This window comes from Ciconia boyciana, chromosome 5 (genome assembly GCF_034638445.1).
Source record: "Ciconia boyciana chromosome 5, ASM3463844v1, whole genome shotgun sequence".
Classification (NCBI taxonomy): Eukaryota; Metazoa; Chordata; class Aves; order Ciconiiformes; family Ciconiidae; genus Ciconia; species Ciconia boyciana.
In genome coordinates, this window is record NC_132938.1 from 59,160,488 (window position 1) to 59,183,580 (window position 23,093).

Genomic DNA, 23,093 nt, shown 5'->3' on the forward strand with positions numbered 1-23,093 from the left:
TTTTTGAGAAAGGTGCATGTGATTAGGGAGCCATAGTGATTAAAATGATTATGCCTGACAACACCACTGGCCCTAATGAATGCTATGCTATAGTGTCACACTGAATTTTAGTTTACCGGTGATTACTGAATTAAAGCACAAACTAAAATATTGCAACTCTGCCAAAACCCGCTTCCCCCCTCCTGAGCTCTTTTCATGGGCTTAGAGAGTCCCTACAGTGTATCTTCATGTACTATGCTGTGGAAAATGTTCAAATAGGATTGAAGACCTGCCTGATCAGGGATTCCAGGCTGGAAAACATGAAAATACACACATGAGGTTATGATGGGGAACTTGCAAAATGTGTGAAGGAACTGGTCAGCAAAGTACATGGCACCTAAGAAGGTGGAAGGCCATTCATACTGGAAGAAGTAGGAGATGCAAGAGAGCATAAATGAAGAAGAGTTTATTTGACTCCATTTCCTAAGCGTATAACACGCTTCTATGTTCAAAAGTAATTCCAATTGCAAGTGCAATGGTGAGTAGCTTGCCCATAAACAGAAAACTATATAATTTAGTGCCGCATCAGAAATAATACAAAAAAAGGATTCAGCCAATGCTCAGGAGAAATACTACTCAGAAACAATCACAGAAAATTTTAAAAGCTTTTAAAGCTATCTGTTAATATTAAAATCTGCTTTAAGGTTTAAGAATATCAGAAACATTTATTAAATGAGACATAAGACAAAACATAGCTGCATGCATTAAAAAACAAAGCATGACACTTTGCAGACATCAAGAACATGACTATTCAAGACAGCCATTAATTTACCTTCGGGCCAGGCAGTCCATGAGGTCCCTGAAGATAAAGATATGATTTTTCATTACGAAAATATGCCACAAATTTTTAAGAGTTTGTTGCTTTATAGGGGTGCAAGTTGCACCTGTATTTTTGTGCTCACAAATGAAATGCAGCTGCCAATAAAGCAACTGTAAACACCTGATGCAGAGAATGAACCAGACCACTAGCGTGTTAACATTAACATAGGCAGGTGCCATTTGTTTCTCTACTTCCTATGAATTTTAAGACATGCAGAAAAGGTCCTAAATTAGGTCCCCCTCTAATGGTCACATACTCTCATAGCACTTTATTAAGCAGGCATTAAAATGACAAGAGGGCTTAGGCCATTTCTAGCCCTGCTCTTCCTCCCAAGCTTACCATAGGGCCTGGAGGACCATGTGGCCCTGGTGGTCCAGGTGGTCCTATCATCTACAGATAAAAAACAATGGCATTAAATCATGCAGAGTAAGGAAATTCCTCACAAATACCAGAAAGTCAGACTGACCCTTCTTCTGTTGGCAAGCACTGACAAACATAGCAATGCAACGGTGCACATTGACAGTGTATCTAGAAAGAGGTTTAGGAATGGGAATTATTTTGATTCAAAAGACAGGGTACCTGAAGTGTAGATTTGCCTGTGCCATATGGCAGTGTGCCTGTCTCCTAATTCTTACTCCTAGGGTCTAAGATACACTTTAAGACACTATGGGGAAAAAAAAATAAATCTCTCTAAAACAAACAGTACTGAGCAGGGATGCTTGAACTTTTAATACTTTATGGTATGTGCTCCTTAGTTGTCTCTCTAGTACATAATCTACAGAAACAGAAAAAGTTGATGTGTGATTCTATTCCTCTCCAATACTGATGGATGGAGAAGATACTAAATTCAAGCTAGGGTTTGTCATATTTTCAAAATTGCCCTTTGTCTCTCCTTTTATTTCATTTAGTCCACTTGTACCAAGAATTCCCTAAAGTCATTAAAATAGGTAATCAAGTTGCTCAGCATTTAGTGCATGCATATTCTGTGCTGATTTTCTGTGTTCCTAACAAATCCATGGAAGATAATTTTGTGATGATATTTACAGTTTAATATCACCTCTCTTCCTGGGTTTAATTCCAAAGGGATGTTATCATAACCTGCAAGACGGCAGCAGGGATGCTAAATCAGCTCTCCAGACCTAGGCGCAACCCCTCTGCTACACTAGCTGTTGGTGATGGCAATTGTGGCAACAAAATGAGCTTTGAAACATCAGACAGAGATTCCATCATCTGTGAAATTTCCTGAAAACTGAAAGCCTTGTTTCAAGTGAAAACAAGCAGAGTAAGATGAACGAGTTAGTGAATTAATTTGTAACAAAATAATTTTCATTTCAGAGAAAGAGACTCAGAGATACAGGGTGCCTAGTGTGCCCTGCAATGGCAGAGGGTAACCTCTTTGACTCCTCAGAGTTATGGCTCCAAATACCCCGGGGCACGTCAGCACTGACAGGGTAGTGGTAGTTAACTTCTGCTCTGAGGTTTCCTAACTTACTGTGCTCTGATAATGTCAATCACCCATATCATAAAGGTATTGTGTGGGGAGGTGGTTTTTTGTTTGTTTTGGTTTGTTTTTTTTTGTTTGGGTGTGGTGTTTTGTTTTGTTTGTTTGGTTTTAAATGCCTTGTTTTGAAAAATCAGGAGACTGTCTGGTCTTGTAAAACTAGTCTCTATATTGGGTCACATGTCACTATTCCTGACATCGCTGACGTCAGTCTAGTCCGGTTCTCACTGGACTTTCTGAGATCCCCAGAATACAAGGTGTTGAGAGAGATTTATTTGGTTTGTTGTTTTGTTTTGGGTTTTTTTTTTTTCCTTCTTCCATCAGGTTTATCTCTCTACTTTATCTCACAAAGCATTTATCTTTTGATTCATTACAGAGTCAGAAGGCTTTCACTAAAATGAGCAGGTCTGTTCATAGTGAGAGAATAGAACAGAACAGGATTATATCTTTAGAATTTCTTAAACAGTATTTAAGTCTATGACCAGAAGTCCATTAATTCTCAAAAGGGCAAATAATTATTCAAAGAAGAAAAATATTTGAAAGTTCAAGTGTAGGAATCATCAAGGATGTCAGGAAAGATCAGTCATGAATATGAAGTATTGTTCAGAATCCAAAGTTGGAGAACCATTGCTGGACTACTATGTTCATTGCAACATCACACTGAGACTTACTGAAGGACCTTGGGCACCAGGCAAACCAACGTCTCCTTTTTCGCCTTTCATACCATTGGCTCCCTACAGAATCATTACAAAACAGCATTTATAAACAGCTTTAATCTTATTATCAATCAATCTAGAAATGATAAGATTTATTTGCAAATAATTATAATTTTTTTAAAAGAATAATACAGCACACATATAATGGAATTCCTTTTTTTAAATTTTGGTGTTACTTTATTAATAACTGTTAACAAATGTAAAGGTATGCTTTTATATTGTCAGCTATCAATTGTGGCATGATATTTATGACAAGTCCTTAAGTTGGCATCCATTCATGATATATTGTACTATGGATACATTTTTGGAGTTGTTTCTATTTTTACTGAGAAATTTCATTTGTATGTATACATCTATATAGGAATAGGAAGAATGCATCCCATAAATATTGATGCATTTTCTCTCCCTCCTCAATATAAGTCATCTGAAATTCCTGACAAGTCTTCAAAACATAACTCCTTTCTCCTACAAGCTACACTTACCCAAAGCTGTGCTATACATTATGAGAGGTACAATCTGATCAGCATGCCGACTAATCTCTCTCTTCCCAAAGCAATATTGTGTTTGACTCTAAATGGAATGAAAAGTTCTGACAATCTTACACCTCCTCCTAGATTAGCTGCAGAACACTCTCAGAATTTTCCTCTCCAGTGCTTTCTGTCTCATTTACAATTGATCAGCACTGTTGGAAATTCCTGATAGTGGAAGAGAGAAAAAATACAAGTATTTTAGCCAAAATTAATTCATTTTTCATACTCACTGGCAGGCCAGGCAGTCCAATTCCTCCCTTTTCTCCAGGCATTCCAGGATCACCTGTATCTCCTTTTGAGCCTTTAGGACCCTAAAATATGTACTTATTCAGCAAGTCATGTAAAAAACCAAACGCACCAACAGAATGCCAGGTTTGATCCTAATAAGCAGAATAAGTCATTCTATGGATTGACCTTTGTTACTGATATGTAGAAATGCAGCTATTATTAGACCACAGAGTATGCAGCAACACAATAATTATATTTATTAATTATTATAATTATATTATTATTTAGATTATGAAATCTAAGCTACAACTTGGGACCACAGAAATAATCTCCTGAAATAACCTACGGTTGTTCACATGATGTGCGCTACATGATTTACGCAAAATGTACCTGCTCCCCATCAACTCCTGGAGTTCCTGGGGATCCTGGTTCACCCTGAAAAAGATAAGATGGAATTGGATTATCCCAGTTGTCCCAGACATTAGAGGAAAGAGGCAGTGCTAAATGAACTAAACTGATTAGTAATGTCTGAGATTAGTAAATTGCCATAATTAACAACAACAAAACCAGAGAATATTCCATCAAAACCAGCAGCACATATACAATACCTGTATGCAACATGTTGAATAAACAGCCCTACTGATGAGGCGAGTACACAAACTTTGGGTTGTATGAAGGCCAGACAAGTGCATAAGAAGAAAGAAAAAAAGAAACCCCAGAAGCCTGGTGAAAAGACCCCAATCTAATGGAAACTTTGTGTCAGTTACTGTAATAAATATGGAATCATGGCTCTCGATACATGTAGGGTAGACAGAGACTTCATGTTTTCTTTCCCTGGCTAATATAAATTACTCAGTGAAGGAGTTCATATTCTCAACATTGCCCTATGCACCAGTTCCCGAATAGCATTCTCCAAGGAAGCAAGTTATATTGATGGGTAGAGACTATGATACTGGAAACAAACTCCTGTAAGGTTGAATTCTGCTTTACGTCATTAATCTTGAATGGGAATGCTCACCCATATAAAGGAACACAACCTCTTCCACACTCCAACTCCTCTGTTTTACAACATACTCCAGGCTGCAGAAATGCTGGGTAGATACTAATGCAGAAAGCCATTTCTGCACACTTAACTGTGTATTCCATTATCAATTTTCGTGTAGAAGAATGAACCTGGTTTCTCACAATTTCTCAAAACAATTAACATGTATAATGCGATGTATTTCCGTATGGTACCTTGGATGAAGCCTAAAATTGAAATGTCTAGTGTTGTTATTGAAGAAACACATATTTACTCTTGGAAGAGCTTAGAGTCACTGATAGAAGATACGATATATCCAGTATTTAAGAAATAGGAGAATTATCTCAACTAATTTAAGACCAATTTAAGGAGGGTCCACTAACTGCAACAATTTTTTTTTTTAAAGTATAGGCAAATTTATTATTTAAATTTTATAGAACAGTGCAGCATATGGTATTCATTGTCTCTGTGTGGGCTGCTCACTAATAGTTCTCGTACTATGTGTAGCACCAGCCAGGTGGGATTAGCAGGTTTGGGTTTGCAGCCAGGCTCCTGCCCACATATGCACGTTTTAATTTGTACTGAGATTAGAAAATACTGTGCTTATTTGGGTGGGCACCACCGTAACATAAAAGGTGCATTTACATGCACTCATAGTGTGGGCCAGCAGTGCCTTGCACACGCTGTTTTGCCTACCTCATTCCCACCCAGCCAGAAGTGATGCGTAGGAGCCACTGTCTGGTTGTGCAGCTACTTTGCAGACACACAGACACCCTCTGCAGCAGAAGTCCTAGGGAACAGCCTCAGTGCAGATCCAAGGGGGAGATGCTTCTGCCCTGTTTCAGTACTAACTGATTTTGCTGGTTCTCAGCTGAGCATCTATGTGTGGCAACTAAACAAAGCACCTATTCTGGAAAGCTGTCTTTCAAAAGGCTAGGATGCAAAGTTTGAAGCATACCATATTCAGTAAAATTACAATTAAATATGCTGTACAGGAGAGCTCCATGTACCTGTATGCACACATCAGTTAAAAAAGCAGAAAATACCTCCACCCTTCAGATACAATGGGTAAAATAAGGAAAATCACCTTTGGCCCTTGCAGCCCTTGGGGTCCCGGTGGTCCTGGTGGCCCCTAAATAGAAACATACAAACCTCTCAGTTTCTAAATAAATTCCTGCAGGACTTGCCACGTAAACACAGGTTGAATGTTAATATAGCTACTGTAACAAAATGGGTTAGATTTTTAACACAAAGGGGAACCAAGACCAGTTATGGACAAGTTGTTAATCTATGACAAGAAGGGTGCCACAAAAACCAACATTAAAATAACAGTACAGCTCATATTTTATAATACAGCCCTGCTGCTCCCACTGCTGAAATGGCAAAGCTCCTCTTAATGGTGGGGAGACCAAAACTCACCTCAGCCACATTTGCCAGCCCTTACATCCTGATCCAAAACAATCCAAGGTCAGGAGAAACCTCCAACTGATTGCAAAGAGGATTCTGCTAAAAGATGCTAAGTGCATTTGGGGATACCCAGTGCTTTGTGAAATTGCCATGGAATAAGTTGTAACTATTTCTTTAATTTCTACCTCAGGCCACGGACACAGGGTCACGTATCAAATACTGGTCTGGATGGTGCACAGTGGGGATGCTTTTTTAAAAAAAATAATTTAAAAATCCCCTCCATTAATATAGAGAGAGCATTTCTACAGATGGGAAAACAGGACTAATAGCAATCTTGCAGAGAAGAACTTGAAACAAAAAGAAGAATAAAATAATTTGCTTATACCAAGTCTGCAGCTTTAAGGGAAGGCTGAACCTGCAATACTGTAAGCATCTCGTAGCTGGTGTCAGTATTCTCAGAAATTGTGTCTGGCCTGATGTGGCTAAGCCCCCCCACAGAAATTGGCTGGAGTTACAGCACTGGAGTGTTCAGTCATCTGCACATTCTGGGGCCAGGTGCTGGAAAATTTATCTTTATTTCTGAGATCTGATGAGATGGGACAAGAGGATTCCTCATACTTGGGCTTTCTACTTAGCTTTACTTATTTATAGTTAACTGAGACAGGCCTTTTTCAGAAAATAATTTGCATCTGGTCTGAAAACTCCCAAATGATGTTTCTTCACAAGCCAATTTGAAAGTACTGAATTTCTGCCCTGAAAATAAGGTTGATAATAGAAAATTGTTTGGTACTCAAATCCTGCTTCATGTTTTCGCTCGACTCCAATGTAGACACACAGAGATGGGAACATACACCAAAAATTCCAAAGCAGCTATCTGCCTAGATGTGTACCTGCAGAAATACTGAGTTCCATATTTTCCTGGTCTCTTACCTAGGTGTTTTGCCATTAATTCAGCAGAGGCAGAACTGATTCCATTGTTGGATGGCTTTCAACAATGCGTTCTCTGTTATGGGAACGCTAAGCAAATAAATAAATATATGTGATGATGAACAGAGTCAACATCCAATTAAGACATTTCCTGAACTGGCAGAATTATGAACATGCTGTGACACAAAGGAGAAGTTCTGCAACACACAGTAAGTTGAGCGATAGGAATTACCGTGACAGTCAGGGTGGCAATCCTCTGTTGGCAAAATGTATTAAAAAGAGACACCATTACCAGACTTGAACAAGGATATAAATTATTCTGCTTGTTACAATTTAGCATCTCCACAAAATCTATGCTGCATCTGGGATACACCATGCATCCAAAAAAACATTAGGGTGAAAACCATGTTATTTTTAACTCCCAGTGTTGTACTAGTTACTTGGCTTCTATGGAAATCAGGATTTTACATAGGTGAAGACTGCAGGTTCTCGTACAATTCAAGTGATCAAATAAATGATGACTAAATAGCAAAATAATAACAAAAATCTTCAAAAGTTTTTTTAAACATTTTAGGATAACATGATGAGTTCGTTTCTTAAAGTGAATAAAAGACTTGCCCCATGTTTTGCAATCTCTGGCGGTTTTGCACCACTGTTTAATTAACAAATACAGTTCCTAGAGTGGAGACGTAACATTGATTTTCATATAGAAACTCAGACCTAAAAAAAAGTGAAGTTCTAAATCCAAAACTGCTGGCCCAGAAACTCAGCTATATACACAACAATTCTGCTTTAAATGATTGGAAAGACAAAAGACATTTTAATCATGGAAGGAGGCAAAATATCTTGACCCACCACTATTTTTTGCCAAAGAAGAATCTAAAAGTAAGTGAAAAAGCATTTAAAGTAATTAAAATGCTTGTCTATATTTTTAAACAGAGTAAAACCCCCAAATACTGCTGCTTGCACATGCTTTCCTGTTGCTTGTGAAGAACCTGCTGGCATATATGGAACAAGAAATATTTAGCTTCTCTAATTGCTTTCCTATGTGCAAACAAAAGTTTGCAAATCTTCTGTTTTAAGCTTTAAAAGAAACTTCATTTGCCAGTGCAATAATATATACTGTTATAAAAAATTTGGAACCTGCTCAATACACACTATTTTAAAAAAAAGAAGTTCTCTAACAGATGAGTTTAATATATTGATGTCCTTTGCATTTAAACATATTTATGGAAATATATCAAGAATTTTAAAAACAGTGAAAAATTCAGTTTATCTAATATGAAAACGTAAAATAACCATTGCAAATTACTGTTTGCATGTTCATGCTAATGGGTTCCTTTTCAGCAGCATATTCAGATTTTGATATCTAAATTTCCTGTACTTCCTACAAAGAAAGTGGTGTAGTTCCTACAAAGGTTAAACTTTTGCAGCTACTGCCTTTTGCCTTAGGAAATTCTGCAGAATAGGCCTGAAGAGCAATCTTGATAGACACACACATATTTTGTATCTGGTCCCCCAAGTGAAAGCCACATACACTCAGCAGGTGTCTTGCTCAAACTATGATGATAATTTGAAGATTGCAGTTTTCAGTGCTGATGGACTAAGACATCTTATTCTCCACTGACACATGAGATTGAGTAGGAGGCACAAGACAAAGTAACTGAATTGTTCTGAAGCTTATAGGCTGCTTGATGTTTATTACTAAATTCTAAAAAAAGCAGACAGGCAGCCCAGATCTTGCAAACTCTTGTCAACTTCTTAAATCAGCAGGCCAAATTCTGTGCAAGTTCACAGGTCAGTGCTGAGCACTGAAAGTTCTCATTTGCTTCTATGGGAGAGCTGCAAATCTCAGAGCCCCTAAGAATTTGGCACCAGGAGACTTAGGCATGGGTGCTTGCCATCTGAAAGGACTGAGCTGGATTTGGCAAGGGTATTTTTGACTGATCCTATATAATCTTACATACACCGTCCTTGCACAGCCATTCCCGTTAATATAAATTATTTGTTGCCCTGGATCAGAAGGTGATGACATTTGAAATGATTTACAATGTGATAAGGTCCTCCTAATCTGTTTCAACCACCACAATAGGCTTTAGTCCCTTTTTAAGACTTCTTTATGTGCTGCAGATTTTCTGAGGAAGCTTGAAAGTAACATTGATGCCAGACTTAAGACACAAAGACAGGATACAGGAGATACAGGGGTTAAAGCCCCTGGTAAATCTGTGTCTGGCAATATGCAACATTAATTTGGGGCTACTTTTGGCATCTACCTCAGAGAATGATTTAAAAGACTGAAAGTTGTGTGTTTGAATTCCCTTAAGGGTAAACCAAAAGAGACAGGCATAATGCAGAGCCTCAGAACGTGCCTATGTAGACTTCCCCATAGACACAACTCACACTGAAAGAGTGGACTTAGCCTTGACAACATACAGGCTTTTAGATTTTAGTAAAGGCAGTGAGATTTTTTTATTTTTCAAAACAGTCTTGAAAACCAAATGACTTGCCAGACATCTATGCACTCCCACTGAGTAAATGCAAGACAAAAAGTTCAGCGGCTTCAGTGAGAAAATGATCAGATGCACAATGAGCCAAATTCAGTCTTCAGTTGCACATAAGCAAGCCATTCACTTTGGTGGCGTTATACTGCACAGAATTTGCATCTGAGTATACTGCAACATAAATCACCTTGACTGCAATGACATATGTCACCTTGGTACTTTGCTTTTATGCAAACGCTCATTCATTCTTTTTGTAACCCCACTCTAATCCTCCACACTTTTCTGCACACCAGTCAAAATAAGTTTTCTGGAAATGAAGAAGTGGGAAGACTGGTGCTTGGTCTATTTAACATACTCAAGTTGCTGATTGAATCCACAGCTTGCTAATGGAACCATGATACATGGTTTCCAAATCTCAGATATTCTGCTCTTTGCATTTTATAGGAAGAGGAGGAGGAAAAGGAGGAAAAAAAGAAATGTCAATATTATACTACATGAACTGAAAAGCAGAAACTTCTGTTGAACCTGTATGTGGTTTATTACACGAATTCAGCACTAAGCACCAGAGCCAGCAATGAATCAGCTTTATCCTCATTAGATGATGTCAATACTCTCCAGGGGAAATGAAACTAATTCGCTCAGCTAAATTTTATCAAGGAAACAGTTTGTCTAACACCAAACAGAAAACCTGGTTTCCAAATGTATAAAGAGATTCCTGATTAATAAGCTCAGCAAATCTTTGCACACAAAATGTTTTCAAGGCCTACACAAAAGAGAAATACAATGATGTCAGATTGCTTTTTCCCAGACCAGACTAAGCCACTCCAGCCTTGTTATGTTTGCATACCTGCAGAGCTTCATGGATATTGCCATTATAATCAATTATCTCTGTTGAGCCTTGATCACCCTTCTGTCCAGGTGGTCCCTGTAATATATGTTCCATAAAAGTTTTGAGACACCTGCCAAAGACTACTCTAGACACTTAACTACTGACACATACTTTGACTTGATTGTGCAGTGTTGGAATCTTGTTGTACTTACAATATATTACTACAAACCACAAAAGTTAGCATTAAACTAAAGATTATTTTTAAAGGAAAACAGTTTTTTAAAAAGATAAATATAAACAAGCTAGTCAGTACACAGTGACTTGTGCTGCAGTGGGAAAGCAAATATGTGAAACCTCTGAGGTTAGATATTTAAGCAGTTCCTATACTCTAGTTCTGTATTGGCTGTGAACATTGTCAGAACATCTGGCAGGTAACATCCTGCCCATGAACTATGAACAGGAGACTGCTTCAAATAGTAGCAAGGGCTGTTATTCATATTAAAGGCCCGTTAGCAACACACATTCCACCAGTCAAGTGCCCAGTTTCACTGGTTTCACTGGAGTTGCTGCTACAGTTTCAATTCATAGTGTGGACTGAATCTAAGAGTACAAAACAAAGTTGACTTACCCGTGGACCTGCAGATCCTGTGTCACCTCTGTCACCTGTATCACCCTATGTAAAAATGATATTTGAAAACAGATATGCCATTTGACAATATATCACTTAGTTCTTCCCTTTTAAATACGTTTGCCTTAAATAAACCAGTTTAAAAGGCCTCTCACAATAAACAGAATGTGGATCTAAACTAATTAAAGAAAAAATTCCTTCAAAATCTGTGTAGTGGCAGGGTTGACAATGATGCATTTGGTTCAGTGTGAATTGTTACTGAGTGCTGTTTTGGGTTGGAATAAGAAATCCCAAAGAACCAATAAAAGATGGATTAGCAATTAAGTAATTTATATAACTTTCCTATTCATAATAGCACTATTATCAAAAGCTTTAAGAGAAAGCTAGAGACATGAAATCACTCAGTCTGAAGTCTGATAACACTCAACAAATTCTTCAAAGGTGTGTTCAAAGTGTATAAACTTTTCTTTCTGCGATCATGACTCCACTGATTTTCTGAACTTCCCTGCTCTGAGTTCTTGCCTCCCCTACAAACACAAGATTACTGTCAGCATTAGAGTTCCTTTGACTTCCTTACTGCAACAGACATAAGATCTTTACCACCTTGCACACAGCTTTTTCCTCCTGGCTATTAGTAATATGTTTCAAGTGATGGAGGGAATTTCAAACATGTATGCATTCATAACCCAGCATCCGGTGACTATGATTCATTTTGTTTCACAGTCACTTTCATAGCAAGCTCTTATATTTTTATGTTACTTGAAATTAATTTGGGTAAGAACTGCAACTTTTGCTCCTGTTGAAATCTATAAAACTTTGGTACAAGTCAGGGAAGATTGATTAATTCACCAGTGGTAATAGAAAACACAGAAAACAGAAACCTTTCATAGAGCTTATGAAGGAATATGGAGAGCAGGCTGGTGGCAGGACATAATCAACATTGTGCCATCTGCCTTTCCTTTCAGCGCTGCCTTGGCAGCAGCTAGTGAACATGTCACTGGAATTGTTAAAAAAATAAGTTTCCAACCACTACATTGACTTCTGTGGGCCAGATTTTCAAGACAGGTATGCATATGCAGGAAAAATGAAAATCGTATATCCTTTTTTGATAAAAAGGAAATTAAAGGGGATATCTTTATCGTTTTGGTGCATTTGGGAGGTCCTCGGGTACTGTAGGCAAATGAGAGGCTGATTTACTCTTCTATTATCACTCTGATGCTTTAATCCCCTCATCAACTCCCTCACTTTCTAATATTTCTTTCTGGTGAGAATGAATGAAGTTAAGTGGTGCTTATTTAATCATATCCTTAAGCACTGTGAATGGGCTGCTCTTCAAGGACCTTACAAGTACTGCAAACAGTATCCTACCAGCCTACATTGTCTCATCATCTGTATTCTGACAGTAGACTCAATAACCGCCTAAACAAATCTATTTTCTTTTTGCTTTGACTCCATAATATAACATGAAGGAGTCCAGTGAGCACAGTATTTGCACAGCAGATGAAGTAATAGAAAAGCATATATTTTATCTCTCTCTACATATATGTGAACCAACTATATCTATATAGAGATGGATGAATAGATAGATAAAATCAAAGCAGTTTTTTAAAGAAGGCAAAACAGTAATGTAACCTTACAAGTCTCGCCTTTGTAGTACTTCTAGCCAGCATATCTCAGCCTGCAGTACGTGGAATACTGCTAATTCCTAACTCACCAAAGTGTGGATCCACAAAATTATTGTGAAAATCAATTCAGTCTCCACAAGCATAGTCAGGTGTTGGTTCCTGGCATGTGGGAGGACTAACCCACATCAGTTACACAGAGAGAAACCAAGTTGCACAGGGAAAACCAGAGCAGAGTGGAATAGATGTTATAACAGAAAAAGAACTAGAATCACAGTGTTTAAAACACACAGGATTTTACTCTAATAGCTAAAGCTGAAAGTCAGAAGGTTTCACTTATAAAGAACCCTGCAGACTGTTACAGGTTCTTTTAAAGAGGTAAGTGAAATGTTACAAATAATTTCTCCTAAAAATCATTGTATTAATTACTCCACAATTTCTTTACTACTAACCTTTGACCCTTTTGGGCCTCTAGATCCAGGTTCACCTGTTTTCCCCTGTTTGAAGGAAGACAGACAGGAGAAAAATGATAGAGAAATGGGAGTGCACAGAAAAAGAAATTAGTAATGACTAACTACAGTATGGAACAGCAGAAACAGTTCATTTTATATGACCAAGATAATGAATCTGTAAAGGCACTGAATTTAATAGCACCCAGAGTAATATATTCTTTAACACCAGCATACAAAGGCCACAGATTCCATCCTTCCAAAGGAAAAGCAGTATTAGCGTTAGTAAAGAGTAGACATCGTTAACACTGGTTTGCAGGAATGACCTATGCCATTCCATAGCTCCTGAAAAATGATAGCTAAGAGATAGAGAAGATAGTTAAATACCCTAAAATAAAGTGTTACCACAACTTCTTTTCCCAACGGTTCAGGTGAATACAAACTAACTGGCCAAGGAGCATAGAATCTGCCTTTTTGTTTTCAAGATGTATTATGAAAGGAAAACTTGATGGTATTGACACAGTGGAAAATATTAAGACAATGCTAAAATGTAGTTAGAATGATCTCTTTCTTACAGAGTTAGAAAACAGCACGCAAAATGGATTTTCTCTGCATTCAATAGCTACACTGGTCAAAGAGTTCAAACTTCAATGCTGAAAGTTAGGGACCTGGAGGTCAGGACTTTAGCTGTAATGAATTTGGCCAACTCCGTGACAGTGTATGCAGGTAGCATCTTTACTTTGTAGACCAAATAAGAGTCCATTCAGACTGCAGTTCCACAGCCGTGAACACAAAACTGCCATTGTCTTCTGGACCAAACCGGAGTATTTGACAGCATTGTCATTTAAAAGCTCACTCACCAAGTTTTTGTTCTATTTTTCAGCAGGAAAAGATGTGTTCATAGGTGTAAACCTAACAAAACATTTGCAATGTAAAATCAGACTGACCTTTGGTCCAGGAACTCCAGGTTCACCTCGCTCACCCTTCCCAACAGGGCCTGCCTCTCCTCTGTCACCCTATTGCAACAGATACACATATATCACAAAATACTGGGCAGTCTTCAGCACACCACCAACTCAGCATAACCAAAGAAACCAAACCATCAGAAAAAAACATTTTCAAGTTCATCCATGCATTGGAATGGGTTGGGGAACTCTGCCCTGAGTAAATACAGTCTTCTTGAAGGCAAAAGAAGAGGGGTTCAAAATGGAAATGGGATTTGTAAGGTATTTTTTTCCCTGTTCTGAAAGGACTGGAATAAAGATTCCCAAACTGTGAGACTCTTTGTAGGATTCATAATATTCTAACTTTGCCATACACTGGCTAAAAAAAAAACCATAGGAAGAAAGAAAAAAATACAGGTTTAGTGGATCTGTATTTTCAGAGTCTGGTGTGTAGTATCAAAGTTCTAATACCTGCACACACTTTCAAGCTTTTTTTCTAAAAAAAAATTTATGAAAATATAGTTTCTTCAGTCATGCATATTCTGCCTCTCGAACAAATAACTTTTGGGATGCTAACATGAACAAAGGCAATAGATGAACTTAAGTTATGAATGGATATAACATATGCCTTCACATTGTTTGAGGGCGTCAGTACAAAGACATATATATCATAGCACTGGTCCATGAACTATGACTTTCCACATTTTCCTCCATTAGTACAGTCTCAGTCTCTGCTACATGCTGAGGAAGTTGAATTTGACATTGGGTCTAAGGGCTTTGCACCAGAGTGTTGGCCAATTACCCTTACCTTTGTTCCTGGTAGCCCTGGCAACCCAGGTTCTCCTTGCGGACCAATGAAACCTGGTTCACCCTTTAAAAATACGAGAGGAATGTTAGATTATTTATTTAGCAGTATGTAATTACAGTAACACAAGTTTCTTTTGGATAGTATTTTCTCTGTATTGCTTACAGCTCTCCAGCTGTGATGCAACAGTTATACAGACATACTTTTCATCATGGGTAACTTTCACTAGCATAAATACTTGTAGCAAGCCATCACACAGCACATGAAATGCAAATGAAGCAGAAGGTGTCAAACATAGCTTTTATGAGGTTAAGGACTGTTAATGTGCAATCTGGACTATAACATAATATACCAAACTAATATCAAAGCAAGTCTGAAAGCAGGAGGGGAGTTCTGAGCGATTCCTAAATTTAAAAAGGGACAGTTCATTTCAGTTATGTGTTATGCCGTAGTTTTCTATTGCAGCATGTGAATAGATGGGCAGACAGGGTAAGGGTATGACAAAGCAATGACAAATGGAGAAGCCAGATGGTACTGTTACAGTGTGTTTTCAAGGGAGGTACTTAGCTGCATCATCCCCAAAAAGGAGATCAAAAGCGATCTCCTCTCAAGTCAGAGACTCCCAGCACCATGGTACTCTCCTTCCTCATTCTGACAGTAAAATACTTCAGTTCTCTGCACCCAGACAACTCCTCTGGCTGTGAACAGCTGGGAAAGAGCCACAGCTCTCCTCATTCCCTCTCTGTTCTGCCCCCTTCCTGCCCATTCGTTTGTACAAACATAACAGACAAATAGCAGGAATCAAGCTGAGTTGCAGCAGAAGCAGCATTAAGCAGAGGAGTAAGGACATATTTTATTACCTATCTCCATGCCTGAAGGGGGATAATGGAAGATTAATAAGCCATATGTTTTCCTTCACAAACTCTCCTGAACAAGGTTTTCTGCTATTTAATCTTGCACTTTTTCCACATAAATTTGAATCAAGATGTACCCACAAGCTATTGTAAATTTTAAAATCAGTAGTATAACCAAATTAATAAAGATTTATTTATTAGCCTTTTAACAATATCCCTGAACTCAATGACTAAAATTTACCCATCAAATGCCTCTTTAAATAGCTAAAAGACAGATGTGTCATAATCCTGTATTGATATAATTACTGACAACATATAGAGACAGTGAATATAAGCAGCTGGATAATATTTCTCTTCACTTCTTTGCCTCCATAGAAATACAGGTATGCTGCATGGGGCAAGCAAATTAGGAAGTATTCTTGCACATTCATCTGCGCTCTCATCAGCAATCCATCATTAACCGTTCAAAGCAAAGAAGGTCTCTAGCAAACCTATAACCAGAGAAATCTTTCCTGTGGCTATATCAAGGGCCATAGCAAGCTCTTAGTGACCTCAATCTAGATTATAAAAAAATACAACTAAATAATGAGTTTTCTCACATGAAGTTCCAGCTGGCCACAGTTCAGAATATGATAACAAAGGAATAAACTAAGACAACATGTCACAGAGAAGCATGTTTTTTTGCTGTCATAGGAAAATAACCTTACAGTGTATATAAGTCTTTGTATCAGTGCACACCAGCAAGAGTAACATAAGGTTGTCATTGCAGATGGAAGCACTTTAATGTCAGTAAATGAAGAACAATGCAGCTTCAATCACTTATTTTAGAATGAGAAGGTACTCAATAGCCCCAGATTGTTTTAATACTGACTTTACCAGCGGTAATTTCTTGGCTAGCTAATTATGACTTCAGGCAGCAGAAACATGCAGTGACTACATGATTCAATCTTTTCAGTCGTAAGGCTTAGAAGTGTCATTCAGAGGTTGATGCACATCTTTTGAGTCAAATTCTTGCACTTTGCTCAGGACTATACCAGTTGCACACCACAAAAAAGCTTCTGGCCAAAGTCCAAAAAGAAGTCCCACCTCCCCACAAAATCTTTAAAGAGACAAGAAAAAGGTGCTTTGCAATAGCTAGTGGCATCAATAATGGAAAAAGCTGGTGGCTTAATTAGCATAAGTAGAATACAGATCTTATATGACACAGAGCTTTAAAACATTATCAAATGTGGAGTGGAAGAAGTGGTGTGTCAGTAGAGACTAGGAATTGTCTGGCTGAGTAGCAACTCTGCTGAGAAAGACGTGGCGGTTATGGTGGATGCCAAGTCGAACGTGATCCCACAATGTATTCCTATCACACATGAAAGAAACTGCAGTAGTTAAGGCTTGGCTACATTAAGAAAAACATGTAATTCTCCCTCTGTCTAGTGCTAGTGAGGCTAAGTAGATTAAAAGACAGATCTGATTTGCCATCGGAACTAAGCTTCTAAGTAAAAAGACAACATGTTTGGATGATTTGAAACTAAGCCGTGTCCTCTCTAATATTTCAAATCTCTTGAGTGTAACCACAGCATAAAGCATTAACTAAAATGCTTATTGGGTGTACTTCTGCACCATTCAAAGTTAGTGGAGGTAACAACTGTTTTCAGGTCTGTCTCTGGCATTTCTGTCTCAGTTACTCAGAAGAGAAACCTTTACAATGAGAAGCAACGCCCATTCCTCGTACGTACTCTATCCTGCAATTACATTCTGCAAATATTGCTGGCTTCCTGCTTTATGTTGTCCTTTATGCCACTCAGAAAAAAAAAAAAAAAAAAAAAAAGAAATTAGAATCTATCAAAATTAGCACTGCCAATGATGTGTGAAACATAAATAAAACAGTTCCTCTCAGCAAGGCGTGCTGATGTCCCTGTTATGCAAAGGCAAGGGAGAGACCATTCTGATTAGTCAATCACACAAACATGATGCCAGAGCCATAGAGGAATGCGGTTAGGAAATCAAGCACTAAGGGTTTTAGTGTTTGTTTTAAACATATGACATCTATGATTTAGCTGGCACACAGCTGCAGGAAAGCAAGAGAAAAGGCTTGCTCGGGACTGCACTTTGATTTAACAACATTATAGCTCTGGGATTCACTGAAGCATCTCCTGATGTTAAGTCTCTTGCTTAAATGAGCTCAGAATTTGTTCCAAACTACTGTGAAATGCTGAGAGGAATGCAAGAAATCAGTAACCAAGGTTTATAATACTTTTCTAAACATCTCACTACGACTTCTTACAATAAAAAGAAAGTTTTATCTAGTGAGAATCTACCACAAGCTTCGTTGCCTGCTAAAGCAAGGGCAGGGAACACAAAATCTGGAAAGAGGAGTTAAACAGGTAGGTGTTGAAAGAAGAGTAAGGAACTCCCCCCTCTGAAATACTGTTTGGCAGCTGTATAGAAAGCCATCAGCAAGTGATGACTCTCTGCGCATTTTAGCTTAACCCTTTGGCACAGTTATGAAATCACTGCTTAGAAACCACCACATTGCACAGGAAGTCAACAAGATGAATTCCAGCATTCAAACTTCATCTACTGTTAGGGCTTGGAGCAATTTGTATCATATGACAGAGGCAACTTGGTATTAAAAAAAAATCAACAAGCTTGTGAATTGCTTCCAGTTTACAGGATTGATTTGTTACCTTTTTAAGAATAATTTTTAATGGCTTGATATGTTAATATTTTAAGAGATGAAGAGACTGCCTCTATGCGTGCTCTTTTTCACCCTCAAATGTTTGTCAACTGTAGAAACACTAGTGGGTCAGACAGCAAATGATATACTACTATTCACAAATTTGTTAATGTTCATTTTTACCTCTTACCATAAAATGTCTGAAACGGAAAAGGGCCCTATAATGGCATGCTGTATACCTCACATAAATTGAGCTCCATCAGAATTTAATAGTAAAAAAGCCACCTTGTAATTTACTGCAGAGGATAGTCAAATTTTTATGAGGATTATTATCTAGACATATTCATAACTCTTTTCCATGATGATCAAAGCTTTTATGGGCTAAGGCAGAGGCTAGCTTTGATATCAGAGGTTAACCCTAAGACACACTGTTCGCTGTCACTGTCTTCTTTTAAGTTTTATAGAACCTGTAATTGCCTAAAACTTGTTCTTTCACTTGAAATGCCATGTGCAATGCTAATTACTGTTTTAAACACCACTAATTTGGCAAACGTTTATTAACAATGTAGTTCTAATACTGTACTCAGTTAGAATTAGCCTTCATTGCACAGCTGAGACACACAGCAACACAATTATTTGAAATTTGGTTCTCACAGACAGGCCTAGTCCACTTCCAGTGCCTGAAATACACAGCTCTATGCTGATAGAAGCAATCAGAGAACAGCAGTTGTTGGATGCACTGTTTTCCCACAGAAGGCTCTTCCTTCTATAATTATTCTTCTAATGAATATAACACACATTTTCCCATCCAGATCAATCTTTGGCTGAAAAGAAAACCTGTGCTACAGAAAAGTGCCCAAACCATCAACTTTTCCATAACAATGAAATAAATTCGCTTCCATTTCTGAAATTACAGAAGCTATCCTACTTTGGTAAATAAAAATATTTGAACTTACTGATAAAATATTTTGTTGTTGCTAAAGCCATAAAACACACAAGCCAGTTATTCCTTTTACAGATAAAAACTGTGCACGAGCTCTTAAATATTTTTTTTTTTAAATTCTCATGGCCACCTTACTGTTTTCCTTCTACATGAGATTAATGCATTATTTTCTCTATGTTATAGAAATGAGACTAGACCAACCTTGAGACCATGAATTTACAAGGAACAATGTGATTTCAATCCTTATCCTTATCTAGTGCTATGAACTAGAACTAGCCAGAGAAATTTAAATGTCAAACTCTCACCTTTATTACATAGTCCATTGGTCCTGAAATCTTTCATTCAGTGCTGGGACCACAGCAGTTCTGCTCCTCCAGGGCTGACTGCCAGGTCTGCCACAGAGCCAGGACACACGCACCTTGCCCTGGTGTTCACTTGCAAGTCTGAAGGTGCCAAGGCCAGGACTCCCACATGCGCACCTCTGGATGGCAAGCCATATCAAAGCATCCAGAATTTCTGTGGAGGATTCTGGTGATGTGGGTCCATGCCACAGCTTCCATACACAGAAAACCTAGCTGTGTGGGCTGGAGGAGAACCCTGACATGCTCCAACATGCAACTTGGGGGCAGGCTCGGGGCTCCCAAACTCCTGCCTGTAGGTCTAGCGGTTCTCCAAACGCTGCCCACATCTGGCATGGGGCAGACTGCAAAATCCTCAAAAGCCACAGTCCCTGGGAAAGCCCAAAGTTTCCCTTGTGACAAGCGCTGACATGGAAGGGTCCTCATTTTAATCACTTCAAGAGACCAAGGTGTGCTTGTCTTAAATGTTACCCTGACTCACTCATAGGCATATTTAAAACAAATCCACTATGATGCCCTTTCCTTGCCTAACGCTACTGAGAATTTGGAGAACAGCTATGGCAGAATATGTATGGCAATGAATATGAACAGCTATGGAGAATATGTATGGCAATTTGGAGAACAGCTATGAAGTTATAATAAATTGGATTTGGTTCACTGGTGCCTGCGTTGATTTTCCAAAAATTGCCATCTGCTGCCCTCAGACTTTTTCCAAGATTGCTATCTAACCAAAATACTGCAACTTTTCCACTCTGGAGACAAGTGAGGGCCAAATTCTGAGGAGTCTAGAACAGAGCAGTCTGGGGCATTTGATGAAGCTGTACTTGCTCGTGCCTTGCCTGCATCTGCGGCACTCAGCTCCAGTGAAGCGATTTCTCAGAAACTCAGCCCGCCTTAGACTATACAAAGTCAGAGAGAACGGCACCTTATACTTTCTCACTGTGAAAGGCATTAAAAGGACTTTATATATAGCCTGATGTCCATGGGAATTTTGCTCTCGGGAGGACTACAGTATTCAGCTCATAAGAAGGAAATGAGCAAGGTAAAAGGAAATCTGATAAAAAAAACCTAACCCCATTTTATAAGGTCTTTGTTAAAGCTTTTCATGCTAGTTCAGAATTGGGTCCAGAAATGGCCTGTTAAAACAGGCTGTCTGCCTCACTCATCGCATTTGAAACAATATCTTTACTCCCTAATCAGTCTCTAAACTTAGAAAAACAATTCTGGTTTAGAATTTCCAAATGCATGTTTAGCCTTTATGATTCTTTTAGAGTTAAAGTAGTAAAAGGTACTACCTTACAACCTGGCTAAAACCCTGCAGCTTCACAACTAGCCCTACTTTGTATGACATTTATTGCTTTTTAGTGAGCCTAATTTTCTCATCCCTTTTAAGTTCTGCCTGCTTAGAAGGTATGCTGCTTTGGAAGGGTGCTAGCAGAACCAGTAATAATTCTGATTAATTCTGCATGTGTTAGTCATATCAAGGACTTCTTACTTCAGGGCTAATTATAATTCAAGTCAGCATGGTACCTACTTTTGAGGATTAGAATAAAAACAACTTGTTGTAAGAAGCGCCTCATTTTTAATTCTTTGCAATGACCAAACTGCTAAATTATTAAGAGTCTGGCCCCAAACTGTTTTCTTTAGAAAACAGTTAGATGACAAATCTAAGGAATTTTTGTTGCTACTCTGAAAGATAAAGAACTTTATTGCACACACTCATTTCTGACCATCTAAAATTGTGTATTTGAGGCATAGAAATACCAATATGAAGTCTTCTTTGTGGATGACAAAATACTTGATTTCTGAATTCAACAGAATATTGGACTCTCAGATTATTCAATTGTGTTCAAAATCTAGATTTGAATTGATTTTCTTTAATAAAGAAAAATCATACTATGCTATAAAACAGATGCTGTGAAATAGATCCTTATAAGCTCAGTCTTCCAACTAGTAATAGCTTTAGAGGAAACAACATCCTGTGTTTCATTTACTTATGTTTTAGCCTTTCCCAGGAAAGAAAATGAGAGCTTTCACGATTTGGATGATATAGTTTCTGATGGATTAATAAGAACTGCATATATCTTGAAGAACGCCCTAGTAAACACTCCTGACACGTGTATACCATCCAATGTTAATGATGATTTCATTTTCTGGCCTTGATTCTCAGAATTAAGTCTGGGAAATTACATGTCTACCCTATGCAAGTGATTACTGCCATAGCATATGGAAACCAGACAGCTAGGAATGAATGAACGAGGCTAGACATGTAACTACATACATTCAGATACATGTTTGTATATATACTTCCACTCTGGAAACTGCATACTGAAAATTAGTTGCACAGTAGCGTAATTTTTTTTATTTTATCTTTTTTACCTAGCCATGCATAGAGCTACTTCTGAAAACTAGCCCTCCAAATGCAGGTACTAAGCCCTATTTTTTTAGATCAGTTCCCATTTTCACCCAGAACATGCATCATTATAGTCTCCTTTTCAGTATTTGACCTATACTACACTACACATTTTCCTCTACTCAGACAGATGACCCACTCTAAGAACACTGTATGTGAGTGATGAAAGGTTAGAAATTAGCTTACACTTGAATATTTCAAAATATATATCAGCTAAGGCAATTGCTGCAATTAACATGTTCTGCACATCTCTGTATCTAGGATTTGGAGATGCCTGTCACAAGGTCAGCTGGTCCCTTCCAGCTCCTGAGTTCAGGCTAGAAAGAGTTCTGAGTATGGTGACCTATAGGATGAAGATGAACAGAAGCCTGGGCAAGAATATCTGAGTCCTGAAAAAATGGAAAGAGAGAGATATAGGCCCTGCAGGTTTCCTGGTGACAGTCACTAACAAGGAAGAAAAACAGGAAGAAGAATGGAAATACAGAAAAGGAAAAATGCATTAGGAAAATGAGCTCAGCCTTCCCAAGAACTCCTGGGGGAAAAGGGAAGTTTGAAGAACTTTTCTGTAGGTGGTGAATGTCGTTAACTCCAAAATGAAATGCTTGGAACTACCATTTACTTCAGATTTCCTTTCATTTTGCTACCAGATGACAAGAGCAACATCTAAACGCATGAGCTTCAACAACAGTCGCTCTCTTTTCTAAAAGAGTTTAAATAGGAGACTAACTTCTATGCATCCAGCTTGAAAATTCTGCCTCTCATTTTCTTGGAAAGTTTTCTTCTGTAACAGAACTCACTGGATGAAAAGAGTATCAACTCTTCTAGAGCCAAAAAAATAAGTTCTGTGGAGCAGCAAGTTTTTCAGTCTTTACATGCAATTAGGAAA

General features: G+C 38.2%; 1 protein-coding gene across 1 annotated transcript in view; it reads right to left on the reverse strand.

Annotated features, from left to right (window-relative positions):
- The window catches only part of COL25A1 (collagen type XXV alpha 1 chain), a 329,639-nt gene that overhangs the window by 23,536 nt on the left and 283,010 nt on the right, over positions 1–23,093 (reverse strand). The window contains exons 19-30 of the mRNA XM_072863100.1: positions 14,971–15,033; positions 14,166–14,234; positions 13,222–13,266; positions 11,148–11,192; positions 10,538–10,615; positions 7,422–7,445; positions 5,943–5,987; positions 4,225–4,269; positions 3,837–3,917; positions 3,032–3,094; positions 1,199–1,249; positions 812–838 (exon numbers count right to left, since the gene is read on the reverse strand). Of these exons, the coding sequence (XP_072719201.1) occupies positions 812–838; positions 1,199–1,249; positions 3,032–3,094; positions 3,837–3,917; positions 4,225–4,269; positions 5,943–5,987; positions 7,422–7,445; positions 10,538–10,615; positions 11,148–11,192; positions 13,222–13,266; positions 14,166–14,234; positions 14,971–15,033 (636 nt within the window). The remainder of the gene's footprint in view (positions 1–811; positions 839–1,198; positions 1,250–3,031; positions 3,095–3,836; positions 3,918–4,224; positions 4,270–5,942; positions 5,988–7,421; positions 7,446–10,537; positions 10,616–11,147; positions 11,193–13,221; positions 13,267–14,165; positions 14,235–14,970; positions 15,034–23,093) is intronic.